The sequence below is a fragment of the Canis aureus genome, chromosome 16 (genome assembly GCF_053574225.1).
Source record: "Canis aureus isolate CA01 chromosome 16, VMU_Caureus_v.1.0, whole genome shotgun sequence".
NCBI lineage: Eukaryota > Metazoa > Chordata > Mammalia > Carnivora > Canidae > Canis > Canis aureus.
Window position 1 is genome coordinate 15,904,082 of NC_135626.1, and position 20,480 is coordinate 15,924,561.

Genomic DNA, 20,480 nt, shown 5'->3' on the forward strand with positions numbered 1-20,480 from the left:
TTATGTAAAGCAGTTGTAACTCTTTTCTCTGAATGTTTTATAGGAATGAATTAAAAAAAAAATTCATGAGAGACACACACACAGAGAGAGGCAGAGAGACACAGGTAGATGGAGAAGCAGGCTCCATGCAGGAAGCCCCATGCAGGACTCGATCCCGGAACCCTGGGATAACTTCCTGAGCCAAAGGCAGATGCTCAACCACTGAGCCACCCAGGCTCATTCCCTATATTCCCTATAGGAATGAATCTTATTAAAAAAAAAAAAAAAAAGAAAAAAAAAAAAAAGAAAAAAAAAAAAAAAGAATGAATCTTATATCTGACTGGGGAACATTTCTTCTCCCTACTACTGTAAAAGCAAAACCTGTTGATGGAGTCCTAATGGAGGCCACAGTCAGGAATGTAAGGGTTGATGGAATTAAGGTAAAAGTTTGTAGAACTGGAATGTTTGAACAGGCTTTCTGTGAACAGATTATGTCTATTCACCTGATATATTATGAAGATGTGTTAGAGCAGGCAGTTAGGCTTTAACCAGATGCCTGGAGGCCACCAAAGGGGGAAACAAGGCCCACTATCAGGAAAGTTAGCAACCAGCCCTGGCAGCATTCCACAAACAAGGCCACAAGAAGCCAGATCAAACCGAACAGGCTCCAGACAAAGGCCTGGGAGACTCCAACCAAAAAAGGAAGAAAAATTGCAAAACCCCGCTCCTTGCAAAGTCCTCCCCAAATAAGAAATATTCCACCCCTTAGTTAACAACTGTGGATAAAAGACAGAGACCCAAACCCTTAGCACAGCCCTCTCTGAGCTTGTTCTCTCTCACATCTCCAGAATATTCTCTCTGTCTCTTTGCTTGCACTGCTCAACCATTGTTTAGTCCCTCCTTGAATTTTTTTCTTGCAACAAGTGTTAAGACTCCTCAGTGACATCTGGGGGACGGACTGGGCAGTCACCTCAGAGCCCCGAGGTCTCCCCAATCCACCCAACAACAGACGGACATTGTGTCTGACTGGGGAACGTCTTCCCTACCTGGTATCATAAAATAGAAGGAGTATAAATCTGGGCCCCTGGGTGCTGGAGTTGGTCAAGCGTCCAACTCTTGCTTTCAGCTCAGGTCGTGATTTCAGGGTTTTAAGGTCAAGCCCCATGTAGGCTCAGCAGTCAGCACAGAATCTGATTAAGGCTCTCTCGTCCTCTCCATCTGCCACCCCCCAGTGGATGAGAGGTGTCATTTCAAAGCTCCCAGGCAATTACAGGAAGGGAAATACTCCAGGAACATCCAGGCACCCCTCTCTGGGCCAGGCTGAAATATTCATTGGGTCATTATATCTTATCTGTAAGGCAAAATCTTGAGAAAAGAACCCTCAGTGCTAGGGCCTGGAGGTATGACCTTGACAACTCTCATTCTCGTTGGCTTCCTTAAAGTGCATAAGATGTTCTGAAAGTTGTGTTTTTAAGGAATAAATGTCATCATTCCTCAGGGTCAGCCAGGAGTTGAGAATGTCTCATCACTGATACTGCACTCAGGCCATTTGTCTAGAGAAATAAATCCTGATCTGCATGGAGCTGGCATGTGGGATTGCAAGGCTCTAGAGGTCTCTATCAGAGCAGGTGCAGCCAGGCACCACTGTTGATAGAGTGGCGGCAAAACAGGAAAGGAACTTACTTCCTGAGGCCAACGCCAGGCAGACAATGGACTAATGTCTCAAATACTGTCTCCAAAGTGCCAAAAATACTTCCAGGTTTATGTAAGGAAAATGTGGGGCAAAGTGGGTGAGTATGTGCAAGAAGAAGGCCAAGGTCAAATCCATCATGTCTTAGAGTCAATCACAGGCCTTGCTGGTTCAGGACAGGCCTTATTATTGCTTGAGGGAGTAGCTTTGGTTCCCATCAGGGATGCTTTGCCCACAGAAGGAAAGGAAGGAGTATTGTCTTTGTTTGAGAACTGGAGTTTTTTACTGAGGATGATGGCCTGGTGTACATGTCCTCTCAAGCATCCAGGCACTGATTAGAACAAAGATGAGGGTCCAGGTGTTATTCCTTACAGCCGAGGAGGGGGCAAGAGGGTGCTGGTATCCAAATGTGTAGTGCAGTGGTCTGGAATATGCAATAGCCCCCTGACCACCTCATTGCCACTTGGTCCTTCCTTAGATGTTACCTACCCTAAAGAAATCCTTGTCCCTTATATGGAGGACATATACTATTTGCATTCTGAGACATGCATAAAAGTGGGGGTGCAGGTCCTAGCAAGAATAGACATAGGAAAAGGAGCAAAACGCAAGTTTTTATAGAGTCCTTCAGTTTCCTTATCTCACAGGCATGAATAAGTAGGTTAAAGTTTTTTTCAAAAACTCATTTAATCCTCTAAACAACTCCAGGATCTAAGTACTCATCATGGTAACTATTCAAAAGATGAGAAAAGTGAGAAACAGAAAGGTTAAGTATTACCCCAGGTCACACAACAAGTAAGTGGCAGAGCTAGGATTCAGCCCCCAGCAATCTGGTTCCAGAGCCCGTACAAGTAACTAGCACCTGATGTAACCAGCCAGGGTGGGGGTGGGTGGGTAGCTGGGTGGCTTCCCCAACCCCAGGCCTTTGGTCAGCCCAAACAGTTCTCCCAACTCCCAGCATTTTCATGCCAGTTTCTCCCTCTGGAACCCCAGCTCCTACATGGTCTGGGCTCAGGTCTGACGATGGGTTTTTAAAATGCTAAGAACAGGATACCTGGGTGGCTCAGCGGTTTGGCGCCTGCCTCCCGCCCAGGGGGTGATCCTGGAGTCCCGGGATTGAGTCCCACATCAGGCTCCCTGCATGGAGCCTGCTTCTTCCTCTGCCTTGTGCCTCTGCCTCTCTGTGTGGATCTCTCATGAATAAATAAATAAAATGCTATGAACAAGGGGTGCCTGGCCAGCTCAGTCAGTAAAGGTTGCGACTCTTCATCTCAGGGTCCTGAGTTCAAGCCCCACTTTGGGTATAGAGACTAGTTAAAATGCTAAAAACAGGAGATGGGATTATTCTAGTCAATGGCAGATCCCACTCTCTTCTGTGCTATGTTTGTCTGCTTTGGTGGCTAAACATACCAGGAAGTCACTCTGAGCCTGGTAGGAGGTAAAGTCCGAAATGGGGAGGTAAAGCTGTGACCCATGGGGAAGGTAGAAGACAAAAATACATGCGAGTCTACTCAGGCTATTACAACAAAGACCATGGACTGTGGGAGCTAAACAATGGAAATTTATTTCCCACATTTATTTGAGGGCAGAAGTCCAAGATCAGGGTGCTAACGGGCGGTTTCTTCAGAGGCCTCTCTCCTTGGCTTGTAGACAGACAGCCCTCAGCTTGATGTGTCCTCATGTGGTTGTCCCTCTGTGCATTTCTGTGTCCTAATTATAATGATACCAGTCACACTGAAATAGAGCCCACACTAATATCCTCATTTTCATTTATTACCACTTTAAAGATCCTATCTCTAAATACAGCCACATTCAAACATACTGGGGGTTGGGATTTCAATGTGATTGAGGCAACACAATTCAGCAGCCAATAGGATCCTGAGGAAATGTACAGGCAGGAGTTGTGTGAAGCTGTGAATTGCTTAGAAAACTTTTTTTTTTAAAGATTTTATTTATTTATTCATGAGAGACACAGAGAGAGGCAGAGACACAGGCAGAGGGAGAAGCAGGCTGCCTGCAGGGAGTCCGATGCTTAGAAAACATTTTAGACAAGGGCACCTGGCTGGCTTAGTCAGAAGGGCATAAGACTCAACCTCAGGATGGTGAGTTCGAGGTCCATGTTGAGTGTAGAGATTACTTGAGTAAACAAAAATAAAAATCTGAAAACAAAAGAAAATATTTTAGACATACCAAAGGGTATAAGGGAATAATATAACATATACATATATGGGGGTACCTGGGTGGCTCAGTCTTGGTTTCAGCTCAGGTTGGTGAGATCAAGCCCATGTTGTCTCCGCACTGGGTATGGAGCCTGCTTAAGATTCTCTCTCTCTCTCCTCTCATCTCCTTCTCTAAAAAAAATAAATATATTACACACACACACACACACACACACACACACACACACACAATGTACCCACTGCTCAGCTTAAGAAATGAAATGTTTCTGGGGTACCTGGCTGGCTCAGTCAGTAGACCATGTAACTCTTGAGCATGGTTGAGATCTTGGTCATGAGTTCAAGCCTCATGTTGGATGTAGAGATCACTTAAAAAAAGAATTTAAAATTTTAAAAAAATGATGGAGCACCTGGGTGGCTCAGTGGTTAAGCATCTGCCTTTGACTCAGGTCATGATCTCAGGGTGCTAGAATCAAGTCCCACAAAAAGAAAATTTTTTTTCTAAGATTTTATTTATTTATTCATGAGAGACAGAGAGGGAGAGAGAGGCAGAGATATAGGCGGAGGAAGAAGCAGGCTCCCTGCAGAAAGTCCGATGCGGGGACTTGATCCTGGACCCCAGGATCATGCCCTGAGCTGAAGGCAGACGCTCAACCACTGAGCCACCCAGGCATCCCCCTGCAAAAAAAAAAAAAAAAAAATTACTGAAATGTTTCCAATACAGTGGAATGTTTCCAATACAAGTGGAAGCCCCTTGTATATAGCCTTTCTGGTCATGATCATCTCCCAAACCTCCAGAAGTAAAACTAGAATTTAGTGTTTCTGGTTTCCTTGCATTCCTTTATACTCTTACTATATACCTGTGCATCCTAAAATGAAATATAATATTGGTTTATTGTGCTTTAAACTTTATGTAAATGGTAACATTCTCTATCCTTTTTTATTAAGGTGAAATTCACATAACATACAAGTAACCATTTTAAAGTCTTACATTTTAACCATTTTACAGCACAGTGGCAGTTAGTGCATTCACAGTATGGGGCAACCACCACTTCTCTCTAATTTCAAAATTTTTCAGCACGCTAAAAGAAACCTTCACATCCATTAAGTAATTACTTCCCGTTTCTCCCTTCTTCCTACCCTCTGGCAACAACTAATCTGCTTTCCAACTCTATAGATTTGTATATCTGTATTCTTTTTTTTTTTTTTTTCTATTCATGATAGACACAGAGAGAGAGAGAGAGAGGCAGAGACACAGGCAGAGAGAGAGAAGCAGGCTCCATGCCGGGAGCCCAATGTGGGACTTGATCCTGGGACTCCAGGATTGCACCCTGGGCCAAAGGCAGGTGCTAAACCGCTGAGCCACCCAGGGATCCCGGGTTATCTGTATTCTTTTACAACTTTTTGCTCAATATTTGAAGATTGATCTATGTGGTCACATTTGACCATAGTTTGTTTGCTTTTCATTCCCATAAAATAAAGTTAATTCCATCATGGGACTCAATCACGTTTTTTTTTTTTAAAGGAAAGTTTTTTTTTTAAGATTTTATTTATTTATTCATGAGAGACACAGAGAGAGAGAGAGAGGCAGAGACACAGGCAGAGGGAGAAGCAGGCTCCATGCAGGAGCCTGATGTGGGACTCGATCCTGGATCTCCAGGATCACACCCCAGACTGCAGGCGGCACTAAACCGCTGCGCCACCGGGGCTGCCCTCAATCATGTTTTTAAAATTCATATACCTAAAAAAATGTTTAATAAAATTCTTATTCCTATTGAAGAATTTACAGAATTTTTAAAAAAATTTTTTTAATTTTATTTATTTATTCATGAGAGAGAGAGAGAGAGAGGCAGAGATATAGGCAGAGGGAGAAGCAGGCTCCCTGCAGGGAGCCTGATGTGGGACTAGATCCCAGAACCCAGGATCACGCCCTGAGCCGAAGGCAGATGCTCAACCACTGAGCAACCCAGGCATCCCTAAAAAAAAATCATTTAAAAAAAAATATTATATGCTTTGGGGAATAAAGTTAAGCATAACAAAAGAAGATAAAGTAAAAACTGTCTCTCCCCTCCTTTCAAAAAGAACAATCACTTTACCTGATTTTTATACATCCATTTATTTATTTATTTATTTGTTTGTTTGTTTGTTTGCTCATGAGAGACATAGAGGCAGAGACTTAGGCAGAGGAATAAGCAGGCTCCCTTCCAGGGAGCCTGATGCAGAATTCCATCCCAGGACCCCAGGATCATGCCCTGAGCCAAAGGCAGATGCTCAACCACTGAGCCACTCAGGCATCCCCTTATACATCCTTTTAGCACTATGTCATACATACATACATACATACATATATATACATATATATTTATTTATTTAAAGTATGCTCCATGCCAGCGTGGAGCCCAATACAGGGCTTGAACTCAAGACCCTGAGATTAGGACCTGAGCTGAGATCAAGAGTCAGATGCTCAACTGACTAAGCCACCCAGGTGCCCCATATGTTGCACATATTTTTTACATATATGTGTTATTTAATAAACATTTATTTATTTTAAAGTTTATTTATTTTTAGTAATTTCTACACCCTATGTGGGGCTCAAACTCACCACCTCAAGTTCAAGAGTTGCATGCTCCTCTGACTGAGCCAGCCAGGAGCCCCCTAGTAAGTATTTATTGAGTGCTTGTATGTCAAGCAGTGTTTTGGGTGTTGGAGGTACAACAGTGAACAAAACAAAATTTCCAGCTTATATTTTAGCAGAGACAGACAGAGGAGGCACAAACAACTAGATGTAGATGTCAAAAGATGATCAAATGTTCTGGTGGAAAATAAAGGGCAGTTAGGGACAGTAGTCAGGAAAGGCTTCTCAGAAGGTGATATTTGAATTGTAGGGGAGGAAACAGCTTTTTCTTTCAATCCTCCAAGTTTTGTTAGCTAGGACCTGTGAATTAAACTGATAGAAGATAGATTTACAGGAGAATAAAAGTTTTAATTACCTACACATCACAGCTTACAAAGAAAAAAAATGTGGCTCAAGGAGGGGGCCAGGTGCTTGAGGCTTATATACTATCTTGGGCTAAACAAAAGAAAAGGGATTTGGGGCTTTTAGGTGGGGAGGGAATAGGGGAAGGTGACCAGGAGAAGTATAAGGTAAGCAAGGGTTGGTTGTCTAGTAAGGTTTGTTATGCAGAGTTAAGTCAGTGACTCCTTCGAATTAAGAGTTTGCTTCTACTGATATGGGAGAGGGAGACATCTCTATGACTATAAATTGCAGTTATAAATGTCAGTTTCCCTTACAAGAGCTTTTTTAGAGCTTTTCCCGTGTCTGCTAGTTCTCAATGGCCTGTAGCTCAAAATAAACTATATTCCAAAGAGGTATATTTTGGGGCGGCATATTCTGGTACCCTTTAGAATGAAGGCAAGACATCTAGAGCAAGAGTGTTCTGGGGGCAGCAAGCATAAAGACCCAAGCTGAGGTATCTCAGCATGGTGCAGAAGCAGCAAGCTCAGTGGGTTTGGAGGGAAGTGAAGATAGGGGTAGCAGGTGTGAGCAAACCATTCACACTGTTCTGCACTATTCTCCATGTGGCCTCTGTCCAAAATCAGTTTAAATCAAGCTACCTCATTCTATTTCAGAAGCTCCCAGGGAGTCTACCATATGGATAGAGTGCAATGTATTCAACTGATTGTAGGGTTTTCCTTTAACTTTTTCTGTGGGGACGCCTGGGTGGCTCAGTGGTGGAGCATCTGCCTTCAGCCCAGGGCGTGATCCTGAAGTTCCAGGGATCGAGTCCGAGTCCCGTCTGCCTGTGTCTCTGCCTCTCTCTGTGTGTGTCTCGTGAATAAATAAATAAAATATTTAAAAAAAATTTTTTTTAAAGTAATGTGAGGTATGAAGTGTGTAAAAAAGAAAACCACAGTCCCAAAATGGCATCACTTAGGCCAGGTCAGCTAACCAAGACTTAATACCTAAACTAACTGCAGTTTCAAACCCCAGGAATGTAACCTTTAAAGCAGCCAACATGGAATTTCCTGGTCAATATTAGGAAATTTACTGATAGAACCAACCCTTCTACTCCCCTTAGGAGGGCAATCTTGCCTAAACAATGCATTCCTTGCTAATAATTTCCTTCCTTCATGGAGTACCTGGGGGGCTCAGGTCATGACTTCAGAGTCCTGGGATCAAGCCCCATGTGGGGCTCCCCACTCAGTGAGGAATCTACTTGAGGATTCTCCCTCTCTCTCCTTCTGCCCCTTCCCCACCTCATGTGCTCTCTCTCAAATAAATAAATAAAATCTTTTTTTTTAAAGATTTTATTTATTTATTCATGAGAGACACACAGAGACATAGGCAGAGACACAGGCAGAGGGAGAAGCAGGCTCCTTACAGGAACCCCAATGCGGGACTCGATCCCTGGACTCCAGGATCATGCCCTGGGCTGAAGGCAGGTGCTAAACCGCTGAGCCACCCAGGCGTCCCTAAATAAATAAAGTATCAAAAAAAGAAAAATAATAATTTCCCTCCTTCTTTCCTTTCTTCCTTTCTTCTTTCCTTCCTTCCCTCTTTTTCCCCTCTCCCTGCCTTTAAAAAACCTTTCTTTCATTCGGCTCAGTGGAGCATCTCTCTACTTGCTAGATGGGATGCTGTTTAATTCATGAATAGATTAATAAAGCAAATTATAGATTTTCTTTAAAGCAAATAGATTAATAAAGCAAATCAAATTTAATCAGTTGAATATTTGTTATTTAACAAGTGAAAATCAGGAAGCGGTTGGAGTGGGTAATAAAAGGAGGAAAAATAAAGAGCAAACCTGCTTTTTTAAAAATATTTTATTTATTTATTCATGAGAGACACAGAGAGAAAGAGAGGCAGAGACACAGGCAGAGGGAGAAACAGGCTCCATGCAGCGAGCCTGATGTGGGACTCGATCCCAGCACTCCAGGATCATGCCCTGGGCTGAAGGCAGGCACTTAACCGCTGAGCCACCCCAGGATCCCAGCAAACCTGATCTTAACAGTTGTGAAGCCCGAAGCAAGAGTGGAAACAGAGGTCCACATACCATATATCTAAACATTAAAAGTCATAAATTAAATTGACATACTGTTAAATAAACTATGTACTATTTCCCACCTTAACAAACAGACCTTCATAATGATCTGGAAGGCTAGATTTTATTTTAAAATTTCAGTGCCCAGGGAATCCCTGGGTGGCTCAGTGGTTTCGCGCCTGCCTTTGGCCCAGAGCGTGATCCTGGAGTCCCGGGATCGAGTCCCGTGTCAGGCTCCCGGCATGGAGCCTGCTTCTCCCTCTGCCTGTGTCTCTGCCTCTCTCTCTATATATATGTCTATCATAAATAAATAAATAAATAAAAATAAATCTTTAAAAAAAAATTTCAGTGCCCAAAACAAAAAAACAATAAAATAAAACAAAATAAAATAAAATAAAATAAAATAAAATAAAATAAAATAAAATTTCAGTGCTATTGGAGTTTTGCACCTAGCGCATGACCTGCCACTCATCTTCTCATTCCCAGCTCCATCCTGCAATGACAAGGTCCTTGAATGAATAGGTCTGGACACCTCAGTCTGCCTATGGAGTTTCCATCTATGCTGCCCTTGGCCCAGGATTACTCTGCAGGATAGACTCAGAAAAGAGACTGAGGCAGGCCCAACAAATGGGCTGGGGTTATTTGTGCAATAAAGTCCAAGATGCCAGAGACTCAGATTATGGGTTGAAGGATGGGGGAGAGAGACTAGGTGAGCAGGACCAAACTTGATTCCATGGTCTTCCTGTCCCTTTTGGAGGGAGATAGCTGGAGGAGAGTCAGAGCAGGGTCCTGCAAAGCACAAGATCTAGGGCAGGGTCTCTACTTGCACACATCTAAGGCTGGTGCTGCTGAAGAGTGAAACCACCTGGTAGCATTGGGAAAGAAACTGACAGCATGGAGAAAGTGGGCAGGACAGAGCAGAGACCTGGAACCAGCAGCCCAGCCACCTGGAGGGACCCAGACTGAACAGGCAAGTAGGAAAGGATAGAGTCACAAGCTCTCCAACACATGGCCAAGTCAAGCGCTGGCCAAAGGAAAAACTTAATCCTTATAAAGAAACCTCACCTTTTATGTGCTCAAAACAATACCTACCACTGACACCACAAGGAGAAAGTATAAACAAGGAAGCTGAAACAATTAAAAAATACTATCATCTCTTCTGTCGGTCAGTGAACATCATTGTAAAATTGACTGCTCTCCTGCAAGAGATGTAGAACTAGAAATGTGGATTTTGTCACCAGCAAGACTCCAAGACCTGACCTTTACTGCCCACATGTGTGTACCCATTCACCTTTGTTTTCTTTACAGCTTTTTTTTTTTTTTTTTTTTTAAAGTAAACACTACCTGCAAGTGGGGCTAGAACTCACAATCCCAAGATCAGGACATGCACACTCTACTGACTGAGCCAGCCAGGTGCCCAATTTCCAGCTTACCTTTTTTTTTTTTTAAAGATTTTATTTATTTATTCATGAGAGACAGAGAGAGAGAGAGACAGAGGCAGAGGGAGAAGCAGGCTCCCTGCAGGGAACCCAATAAGGGATCCCCGGACTCAGGATCACGCCCTGGGCCAAAAACAGATACTCAACCGCTGAGCCACCTAGGCGCCCCTCCAGCTTATCTTTTAACCCAGGCAAAAAATCCCACAGGCATAGCATCTTATGATAGAAAATAAAACTACCCTCTAAGGAATAACAACTGCCCTGACCATTCAGACCACTTTGAGTTCAACCAAAGACTCACAACTGTGGAGATGGACCTAGTACAACAGTTATCTCTACCTCATTATAATGCTAAAATATGATGCTAAAATCTTCACCCAAGGAGGAGTTGAGCTTCATTAACATAACATACAATGTATGTACACACTTAGGGCACATTTCCTTAAGACCTATGTGTGACCTTATGCCCACCTCTACAAACAATGACAAAACTTCTCTTTCTGAATATTGAACCTAACCCTAAATAAAAAAGACCCACTCACCATTGCTCAGGGAGTCACAGCAGTGCAAATTATAGCTTTGGAAGTTATTCCCTGTGATTCTTTATTTGCTGCAAATAAAGTTGCCTTTGTCTGACTCTCTACCTGGTGTGGTCTCTACCTGTAACTCACCAAAGAGAGAGATCATATTACTTCAGCTGGAATTTCAGGCCTCATTAACATAGAGAGATTGAGCAAGTCACTTTGCATCTTTCTGATTCCTCACATATCAAATTTGGATATACTTCCCCAATTTCTATTTGAAAGAAATTTTTATGATTATTCAAAAATGTATTCCTGAGATGCCTGGGTGGCTCAGCCAGTTAAGCATCAGACTCTTGATTTCAGATCAGATCAAGATCTCAGGGTCCTGGGATCTAGCACCAAGTCAAGACCCTCATCAGGCTCTGTGCTCAGATGGGAGTCTGTTTGAGATCCTCTCCCTCTCCCTCTGCCCCTACCCCCACTTGTGTTCTTCTCTTTCTTTCCCACTCTCTGTCAATCAATCAATATTTTTTAAAACAGGGGACCCCTGGGTGGCTCAGTCAGTTAAGCATCCAACTCTTGATTTTGGCTCAGGTCATGATCTCAGGGTTGTGGGATTGAGCCGTGCACTGAGCTCCCCACTCAGCAGAGAGTCTGCCTGTTTCTTTCCCTCGGCTCCTCCCCCTATTCACACTCTTTCTCTGTCTCTCTCTCAAATAAATGAATAAATAAAATCTTTTTTAAAAAAGGATTCCTGGGCAGCCCGGGTGGCTCAGCAGTTTAGCGCTGCCTTCAGCCCAGGGCATGATCCTGGAGACCCAAGATCGAGTCCCACGTCACGCTCCCTGCATGGAGCCTGCTTCTCCTTCTGCCTGCGTCTCTGCCTCTCTCTGCGTCTCTCATGAATAAATAAATAAAACATTTAAAAAAATGTATTCCTTTGCTGGATGTGAGTTTTCTCTTTCGAAGCTAACTGGCTGGCTCAACATAACCTCAATACAACCTTCACTAAATAGAAACAGTCAAGCTGCATCCTGCCAGATGAGCATCCAGGCAAGGAGGAACAACTGACAGGGAAGATATGCCAGCCTTTCTTGGAAAGCAAGAGAAGCTAGCCTTTCCAAGCACCTGTCTACAAGCACCAGGGTGAGAAGGGCAGGGTGCCTAGAAAGCAAACCATGACATCTCCTCTAGCAGGTGATCATTTGCACGAAGGATCTCTGTCATTTACATTTCACTTAGCTCTTAGGGACAAAAGCAGACAGGCAAGAGGTAGATTCCAAGCACTCATCATGTACAGAGTTGTGCTGGACACATTAGGGAGCTTGCCAGTGTCTGAGGAGACTGAGGACACACATACAGAATAACAGAAGGATCCCTTACAGAGTAATGTGTCCACACATGCCTGTGTGTGGAGCAATATTAATGACTGTCATTACTGAGAAAAAGAGTACCAAACTTGATAGATCCGATGCAATCAACATCAAACCCCCAGCAGGTTATTTTGAAGAAATAGACAAGATCATTTGAAAATGTATATGGAAAGGAATGCCTGGGTGGCTCAGCAGTTGAGCATCTATCTTCATCTCAGGGTGTGATCCTGGGATCAGGGATTGAGTCCCACTTTGGGCTCCTTGTGGGAAGCCTCTCCCTCTGCCTGTGTCTCTGCCTCTCTCTCTCTCTCTCTCTCTCTTTTTCTCTCTCATGAATAAATAAGCAAAATCTTTTTTTTTTGTTTTTTTTTTAATTTTTATTTATTTATGATAGTCACACAGAGAGAGAGAGAGGCAGAGACACAGGCAGAGGGAGAAGCAGGCTCCATGCACCGGGAGCCCGACGTGGGAATCGATCCCGGGTCTCCAGGATCGCGCCCTGGGCCAAAGGCAGGCGCCAAACCGCTGCGCCACCCAGGGATCCCTAAATAAGTAAAATCTTAAAAAAGAAAATGTATATGGAAAAGCAAAGGCTCTACAATAGTCAAAACAATCTTCAAAATGAACAGAGCTGGAGGACATACACTACCTGACACCAACATTTACTATAAAGCTTACAGTAACCAGGACAGTGTGGTATCAGTGGGAGGAGAGACAGATAAATTGATGGAACAGAACAGAATCCAGAAATGGATTCATACATAAATAGTTGATTTTCAAAAAAAAAGTGCCAAGTCGGGATGCCTGGGTGGCTCAGAGGTTGAGCATCTGCCTTTGGCTCTGGGCGTGATCCCAGGGCCCTGGGATCAAGTCCCACATCGGGCTCCCTGCATGGAGCCTGCTTCTCCTTCTGCCTGTGTCTCTGCCTCTCTCTGTGTGTCTCTCATGAATAAATAAATAAATCTTTAAAAACAATGGGAAAAAATGAATCTTGACATTTATCTGACTTTATTCACAAAATTAAATTGAGGTGGATCATGGACCTAACCTGAAACCCCAGAACCATAAAGCTTCTTGAAGAAAACAGAAGACTATCTCTGTGACAAGAAGGAAGGGAAGACTCCTTGGGCAAGATACAAAAGGAAAAACAAAAAAACAAAAAACCTGCTAAAATAAATTTAGCATTTTATTTTTTTTAAAGATTTATTTTTATTTATTTATGAGAGAGAGAGACAGAGACAGAGACACAGGCAGAGGGAGAAACAGGCTCCATGCTGGGAGCCTGATGCGGGACTGATCCCGGGACTCCAGGATCGCGCCCTGGGCCAAAGGCAGGCGCGAAACCACTGAGCCACCCAGGGATCCCCAAATTTAGCATCTTAAATTTTAGAATTTAAGATGTCAGCTTATCAAAAGACACTATTAGGAGAATAAACAACAAGCTGCAACCCTGGAAAAATATCTTTGCAGCCATAAAACTGAGAAAGGATTTATATCCAAGACATGTAAAGAGCTCCTACAAATTGACACTAAAAATAAAAACATTCCAATTACAAAATGGGAAAAGCCTTCAACAGATCTACAAATGGCCAAAAAAGCAGTTGAAAAAGTGCTCAAACCATTAGTCCTCAGGGAAATGGCACCTACAACCACAGGGAAATATGACTTCATACATATGAGAATAGTTAAAATAAAAACCCGATGTTCCAGTTACCTGTTGCTGCGTATCTTATCACCCCAAAACTTCATAATGTCAACTATTATAGTCATTTTATTATTTCTTACAATTTCTTTGAGTCAAGAACTCAGGAAGGGCTTGGCTGGGTGAGACTGTGTGGCGGGCAGTGGTTTCTCCTGCTGCTGCAGTCAGACTATGGCTGGATGTGGTAAAGTGGGAACTGGAGCAGCTGGGGCATCTCCCTCCCCCGCCCCTTCACATCGTTTTATGGTCTTTCCATGTGGTCTAGTTTGGGCTTCTTCACAGCACGGCAGCGTCGGGGCACCCAGACTTCCTTCCAGGGGCTCAGGTCTCCAAGGCTAACAAGGATGCTGTTGCATTACATTTTATGAGCTAGCTAAGAAGCCACAGCATCACTTTCAGCACATTCCATGAGTTACAAGTGAGTCAACCAATCCACCCAGATGGAAGGGGAGTGGATTTAGACTCTGTCTCTTGATGTGGAACTGGCAAGATTCTTCAAGCCCGAGGCGGGATAGGAGCTATTACTGCAGCCATTTTTGGAGAATACAATCTGTGGTGGATAAACGTGTCGAGAAAAGCAGATCACACCAGGCCTTGGAAGACACAATAAAGTTCAGTCTCGATGGGTGTTGTGACGGGGACCTACCGGAGGGCTTGAAGCAAGAGTGAATTTAGCCAACTGTCTTTAAAAGTTCGTTGCAGCAGGTGTGTGGATAAAGGATTTGTGAGGAGGGCTTGGAAACGGGGAGACCATCATTTAGGACGGGGGTGCAGAAGTTCCAGGGCCGGGCACGGCCGTGAGTCGCGGCCCGGTCAGTGTCGCTGTCGCGGCAGGAGGGCCGCCAGGTTTCGCTCCGTCCAGCTGTTTTGGTCACTGAGAACCACGGAGAAGCAAGTCTGTTTAAGACGTGTTGGGCTCAAAAGGCCGTGGTAGACGTACGAGACTGGAACTGGGGATATAAAAATTTAGCAGACTACCAACGGCATTTTAAAAGGCACAGATGAGGACTTACGGGTCAGGCCAAGCTGCAGAAACCCTCTGCTCACTCCGCCCTGACGCCCCTGGGACCGGGCCAGGGTCTCACGCGGACCGAAGGGCGCATGCGCACACCTACGCTCCCGGGCGGCCCCTGGGCGGCAGCTTCCCGATTGCGCACGCGTGGTGTGCGGCGGTCGCCATGGAGACGCGTGGCGCCGCGGGGGCGCTTTGCTCCTGCAGCCGCGGGCTTGGCGGCAGGGGCTGTGGGGCTGTCCCAGGCGCAGGTGGCGGCCCTGAGGGCGGATGGACGGCCGCGGGGGAGCAGGGGCGTCGGGGTTCGGCGAGGAGGCCGTGGACGACGAGGACGACGAAGAGGAGCGAGAGGGTGGCGCTGCGGGCTCTCAGGGAGCCAAACTGCCCCCCATCGCCGGCAACGCCTCAGAAGTGAGCAAACGGAAAGTGAAGAAGAAAAAGAAGAAGAAGACCAAGGGGCCCGGCAAGGGGGACGGTAAGAGGAGCAGCTGGCTCAGCAGCCTCAGCTCCCATACCAGAGTTTCTTCTCCAAGGTCACTTACTCCCACTCCTCACAAAGAACCCCATCTACCTGGGGACCACTTCAGACCAAAACCAGAAACTCGCCAATCCCAAACAGAGGTCCTGCCGCTCCCCACACATACCACTTAACACAACACAGTGATGCCCCAGCCCTACCCATAAAAACCGTACGTGTCCACAGAGATCCTCAACATCCGTGGAGACCCTCTACCCCACAGAGATCCCCAACATACCCAGTATTATTCCCGCAGAGCCTCCCAGCTCCACACAGCAACTCAGCTTTGTACAGACATCCTCTCAATGTCCTAATCAATCCCTCAGCTAAAATTCAGAATCTTAAATAACCACACCTTCCCCACAGCAACTTCAAGCCTCCCTACAGAGATCCTCTCATCTTCACATGGACTTTCCCCAAGCCTAAGATACTAAGACGCTAGTGACAAACATGCACTGAAACACGGGTTTTTGCCTTGTGCCCCATGCGTTAAGGGGCACCTGCCCTCTAGAAGTCCTGTAATGCAGAGAAAGTATCTTTCCTGCAGGGACTGCCTTCTCACATCCTCCCCCCATTCGCCAGAGCCAGCCTTCAACTGCACACATACCATCACACCAGTCACTGCTGCATACTCTTATAATCCCCAACATCCTCAACAACACCCCCTTATATCATTAGAGCCACCAAATAAAACTAAAGTCAGATACCCCATCAGGCACACACATTCCCAGTCTATGCATACATATGGGCACTCAGCTACACACTCACATGCATAACTCCCCACTCCCCAAGACTTCCTGTACACATACAACCACACACACACATGTTCCCACTCCAGTCTCTCCCATGGACACCTCACATACATACACATACCTACACCTGCCACAGTCCCACAGAGTGCCTATATCTCACCAAGGTCCTCTCCCAGAACCACCCCCCTGCCCCGATTTCTTGACAAAGGCACTGAGCACTCAGTTTATGGAGAGAGAGGACCGTCGGTGACAGAGAATGCACCTCCTTATGAGTGCTGAGTCTCCAGCGTCACTTGTGTGGTCCCCTTTTGAAGCTTTGACTGTTAGGAAAGTGGCTCTCATTGATTCTGGCATGGTGGTCCTAACCTCCAGCATGGGTCCTGACCTTGGTTCACATTTCTGGGCCCTAGCCTGTGGCATGTAGGGCTGGCACCACTAGCAAGCTGAAGGAGTGGCAGCCTTCCCCGTGTCATCCTTGTAGTTTGAGAAAGGAAGCAATGGGAAGGTTATAATGACTTCTTCAGGTGGAATCTTAATAAAAAGGCAAGAAAAAAATTGTGGAGCTGAGATCAAAAGGCCCCATGTGTATCAGCAAAGCCAAACTAGGAAACTTACTGTCTTTTTGGCTTAGTTTCTGACCCTGAAAATTATAGTGGCATGTAATTCATGCTGTCAGCAAGACACACCAAATAGTTCTTGAGGAATAGGAAAGCATAGAAATGTCCAGAGAGGGCTTTTTTATTTCTTATTTTCTCTTTTTTTTTTTTTTTTTTTTGCAGGGGGAGGGATTTCTGTCTCCCCAAAAGCAGAAGGATGAGCTGATGAAAGAACTACCACTTACAGTATTCCACATGAGTGCCATATAATTCAGCTGGCTTGGCATAATATTGCTTTCCACAACCAGGTTTAGGAAGCTTTTCTGTTGTTCTCCATTTCTCCTCTATCATAAAGAAGTCCAGACTAGGGGTGGAGTCATAGACTCCTCAAACTGCAGGGTACCTCGATGAGATATGGAACATGAATGGCACAGTGGAAAGAACAGGGCATTGGGAGCTGGGCCTATGTTCGAATCCTGACCCTGCCATTCACTATGTGATACTGTAAGTTAGACTTTTAGAGTCTCAGTTTCCTCACCAGGAAAATAGCGCTGATAGCCTTTATCCAAAGGACCTGGCCTATAGTATGTGCCCAATAAATTGTTCCTCCTTCCCCAAAAGGACTTGACCCAAAGCACAGAGCCAGTGGTGTATATAAGGCTAGTGGGTTTGGCTATCTGAGCCCAGGTCAGGAGGGGCCTCCACTCCCATACATCTTCAGGGACTTGGGCATCACCCTTGAGCAGGCTGAGGCTAAAACACTGTTCATCTGCTCAGCAGATAAACATCAGAGTCGAGGCCTGAAGAGTCAGCAGCTGTCCTCATCCTTTCATGATATCTTAAGTCCTGGCAAAGATCATGGCCCAAGGCAAGAGCACAAACAGGACAAGGATGAAACCAAGCCCATCCCCCCTTTCTCCTCCACTGTAAACCTCACCCATTTTGCTGAAATAGAAGAGAGCCTCTCCAACCAGATCAATGAAAGTCTGCGTTGGGATGGAATTCTCGCTGACCCAGAGGCTGAGAAAGAAAGGATTCGCATATATAAACTGAACCGGAGGAAGCGGTACCGGGTTTCGGCCCTCAAGGGCTTCCACCCTGAGCTGTGTGGCGAGGAGAACCCGGAGAACTTACCCTACCTGTCAGATAAAGACAGCAGCACCGAGGGCAGGCAGCCCGACTGAAAGCGGATCACCCCAGTCACTTCTTTGAAGGAACCCTCACTCCAAATCTCCTGCACTCTGACTTGGCTGCTGCTCTGCCAGAGTGAAAATCCACTCCTGACACTGACAAGTTTACACTGTATCCTCACTACAAATTTTTGTGTTAAAAAAGAATAATAATAAAAGGAAATCAGACTCTCTGAAGCAGATGTCTGGTGTGTCAACGAGGTCAGGCTCTCCTTCCACTAGGGCACCATTCGTGGCCCAGGGAAGGCACAGCTCCAGAACATAAGCAATTTAATGGACAAAGTTCTTTCTAAATTTTTTTTTCTCAGATAATTTGGTATCTCTTTATTATTTTTTTTTTAAGGTTTAATTTATTCATGAGAGACGCAGAGAAAGGCAGAGACACAGGCAGAGGGAGAAGCAGGCTCCATGCAGGGACTTGATCTGCCAACTCCAGAATCTTGCCCTGAGCCAAAGGCTCAACCACTGAGCTACCCAGGTGCTCCGCTTCTTTGTTATTTAATTTCTCATCACAGATGTCTGTAATCTTCCCCTCTAAAAGAGAAAGTGTGTAGAGTATATCAATTCTAAATCTTAAGCTAATTTAATGGATAAAACTCCTCACATAGCATGCTTCTCTAGGCCCAGGGAAAATGCCCCAAATATCTTGGAGGCTTTTTTTTTTTTTTTAATTACATACACTCCCTGCCCTTATGTGGTCTTCAAAATAACTGAGTTCCAGAACTCTATCCCTGGGAGGTAATTATGAGAAGTCGCAAAAGGAATATTGCTTCTCTTCTAAATATGGTCCTCCCAAAGAGCAAATTGGTGGTTGCCAGAAGGGAAGGGGATTGAGGGTGGGGTCACTGGGTGAGGGGCCTCAATTGTGCAGTGATGGATGGTAACCAGACTTGTGGCAGTGATCACTTTGTAGCATGTACAAATATTGAATTGCCATATGCCTGAAGCTTATGTAATGTTACATACCGATTTTACTTAAATTAAAAAATATATGTATGTAATTCTCTAATCCCCTAAAACAGCATTTTAAACAAAGTTCTGGAACATTTAAAAGGTCCTACTATACTACTTGTCCTAAATTAATATTCATCGCTTGCACAAATATTTATTGAGTGAGGGCCATGTGTTGTGTTAGTATGGGTTCTCCAGAAGCAGTTCCTGAGACAAAGACTCAGATGGAAATAGATTATTTGGGATCTTAAGGGAAACTCGGTAGAGAAGGCACTGGGAGGGGAAGACAGCCAATCCAGGGACACTGTTAAATCAGCTTCCATACTGGGTAAGTGGAGCTTAAATCATGGACAAGGAAACTCTGTGGGGATTATCCTGCCTGAGCCTGAGGGAGCGGGGCTGTCCTACTGCCCGCAGGTATTGGCTGAGGGATGGTTCTGGAGGGTGCTGGTTTCCTAGGGCCTACCTCAGGCACAAAGATACAGACAGAGAGGTCTAAGGAATGGGGTTGTGTAACATGGGGAAGGGCCTAAAAGGGACAGACTGAAGGTCTAAGATCAGGTTCCTGCCTTCTAAGGAATTAAAGACCTGCATTGTACTTGGAAGAAGTTGAAAGTCTATACAAAACATTACAGAATGCTCTTTGAAAGTTAGGCAAAAGTGGTTGTCTTGGTCCCTGCTAGTCCCAGCTGACAGAGCAGCCCTCTTCTCACCTTTCCTTAAATGGCCATTTACAGAGTTTTCATATTTTGGCCATCGTACTGTGGCAAAATATAGGAAGGGGACTTTTGGAAGAGCCCTGTCCTCCCCCTGAAAGGAGGTAGCAGCTGAGTCTGACAGGGGCCCTCTGGCAGACAGGAATGGCCCTCTGTCAGGTTGTGCCACTGTCAGGTTGAGGGGCACAGCATCAAGTGAAGAAGAACAAGGGCTTTAGTGTGTCCCCATGGGGAGGAGGAGATGGGAGACATGTTAATCCTCAGCCACGGGACCTCACCTGATGCCCCAGGGCTCAAGGTAAAGAGAGCAGAGGGTAAAGCAGCTGGGCTGTACCTCCTGTGCCCTCTGGATCAACCACAGTGGCTGGGAGTGCAGTGCATGGAAGGCCCTGAGGCTTCAGGGTGCCCTGATTGCTTTGCATTCGTGTCTTCCATGGGTGCTGAGAGTGGGAGTGGCCTGTGGTCACCTTTCCACTATGAGACATTCTGGCATAGTGGTTAAAATTATGAGCTTTGCCATCAGAGCTGAATTTATGCCTTTTCCACTATGCGCTAGCTGTGTGAACTGAGCCAAATTGGTTAGCCTCTCTGAGCATTAGCTACCACATCTGGATCCAGGGATGCAGATACCTACCTCAGTGCTGTGGGGCTCAAATGCAATACTTATATAAAGCATTTAGCACAGCGCCTCACCCCTAGGGAGCACTTAATTCATTGTAAGAGTTTTGAGCAATGATATTTCAGGTTGGGCTGGCTGCACAGCTGCTAGAGCGACTGTCCTGCTGATGGTGTAGAGCTCACCTCATTAAAGGTGAGTTTCACA

The 20,480-nt window shown here is 45.1% G+C and overlaps 1 protein-coding gene and 1 long non-coding RNA gene across 2 annotated transcripts; one reads left to right on the top strand and one right to left on the bottom strand.

Moving 5' to 3' along the window:
- Positions 1–2,602: 2,602 nt before the first annotated feature.
- On the bottom strand, positions 2,603–15,059 carry LOC144285969 (uncharacterized). The gene is made up of 4 exons (XR_013354090.1): positions 13,936–15,059; positions 10,867–10,984; positions 3,903–4,017; positions 2,603–3,825 (listed from the first exon to the last, which is right to left on the bottom strand). It is a non-coding gene; the product is annotated as an uncharacterized LOC144285969 (long non-coding RNA).
- A 75-nt stretch (positions 15,060–15,134) lies between these two features.
- Positions 15,135–18,167, top strand: LIAT1 (ligand of ATE1). The gene is made up of 2 exons (XM_077851836.1): positions 15,135–15,410; positions 17,578–18,167. The coding sequence occupies exons 1-2, from the start codon at positions 15,206–15,208 to the stop codon at positions 17,982–17,984; spliced, it is 612 nt and encodes a 203-aa protein (XP_077707962.1). The 5' UTR covers positions 15,135–15,205; the 3' UTR covers positions 17,985–18,167.
- Positions 18,168–20,480: the final 2,313 nt, after the last annotated feature.

Coding starts and splice junctions, on each gene's coding strand:
- LIAT1 (XM_077851836.1), top strand. CDS start 15,206: ATGGACGGCCGCGGGGGAGCAGGGGCGTCGGGGTTCGGCGAGGAGGCC. Junction 15,411..17,577: donor GGGGCCCGGCAAGGGGGACG/GTAAGAGGAGCA, acceptor TCATCTGCTCAG/CAGATAAACATCAGAGTCGA.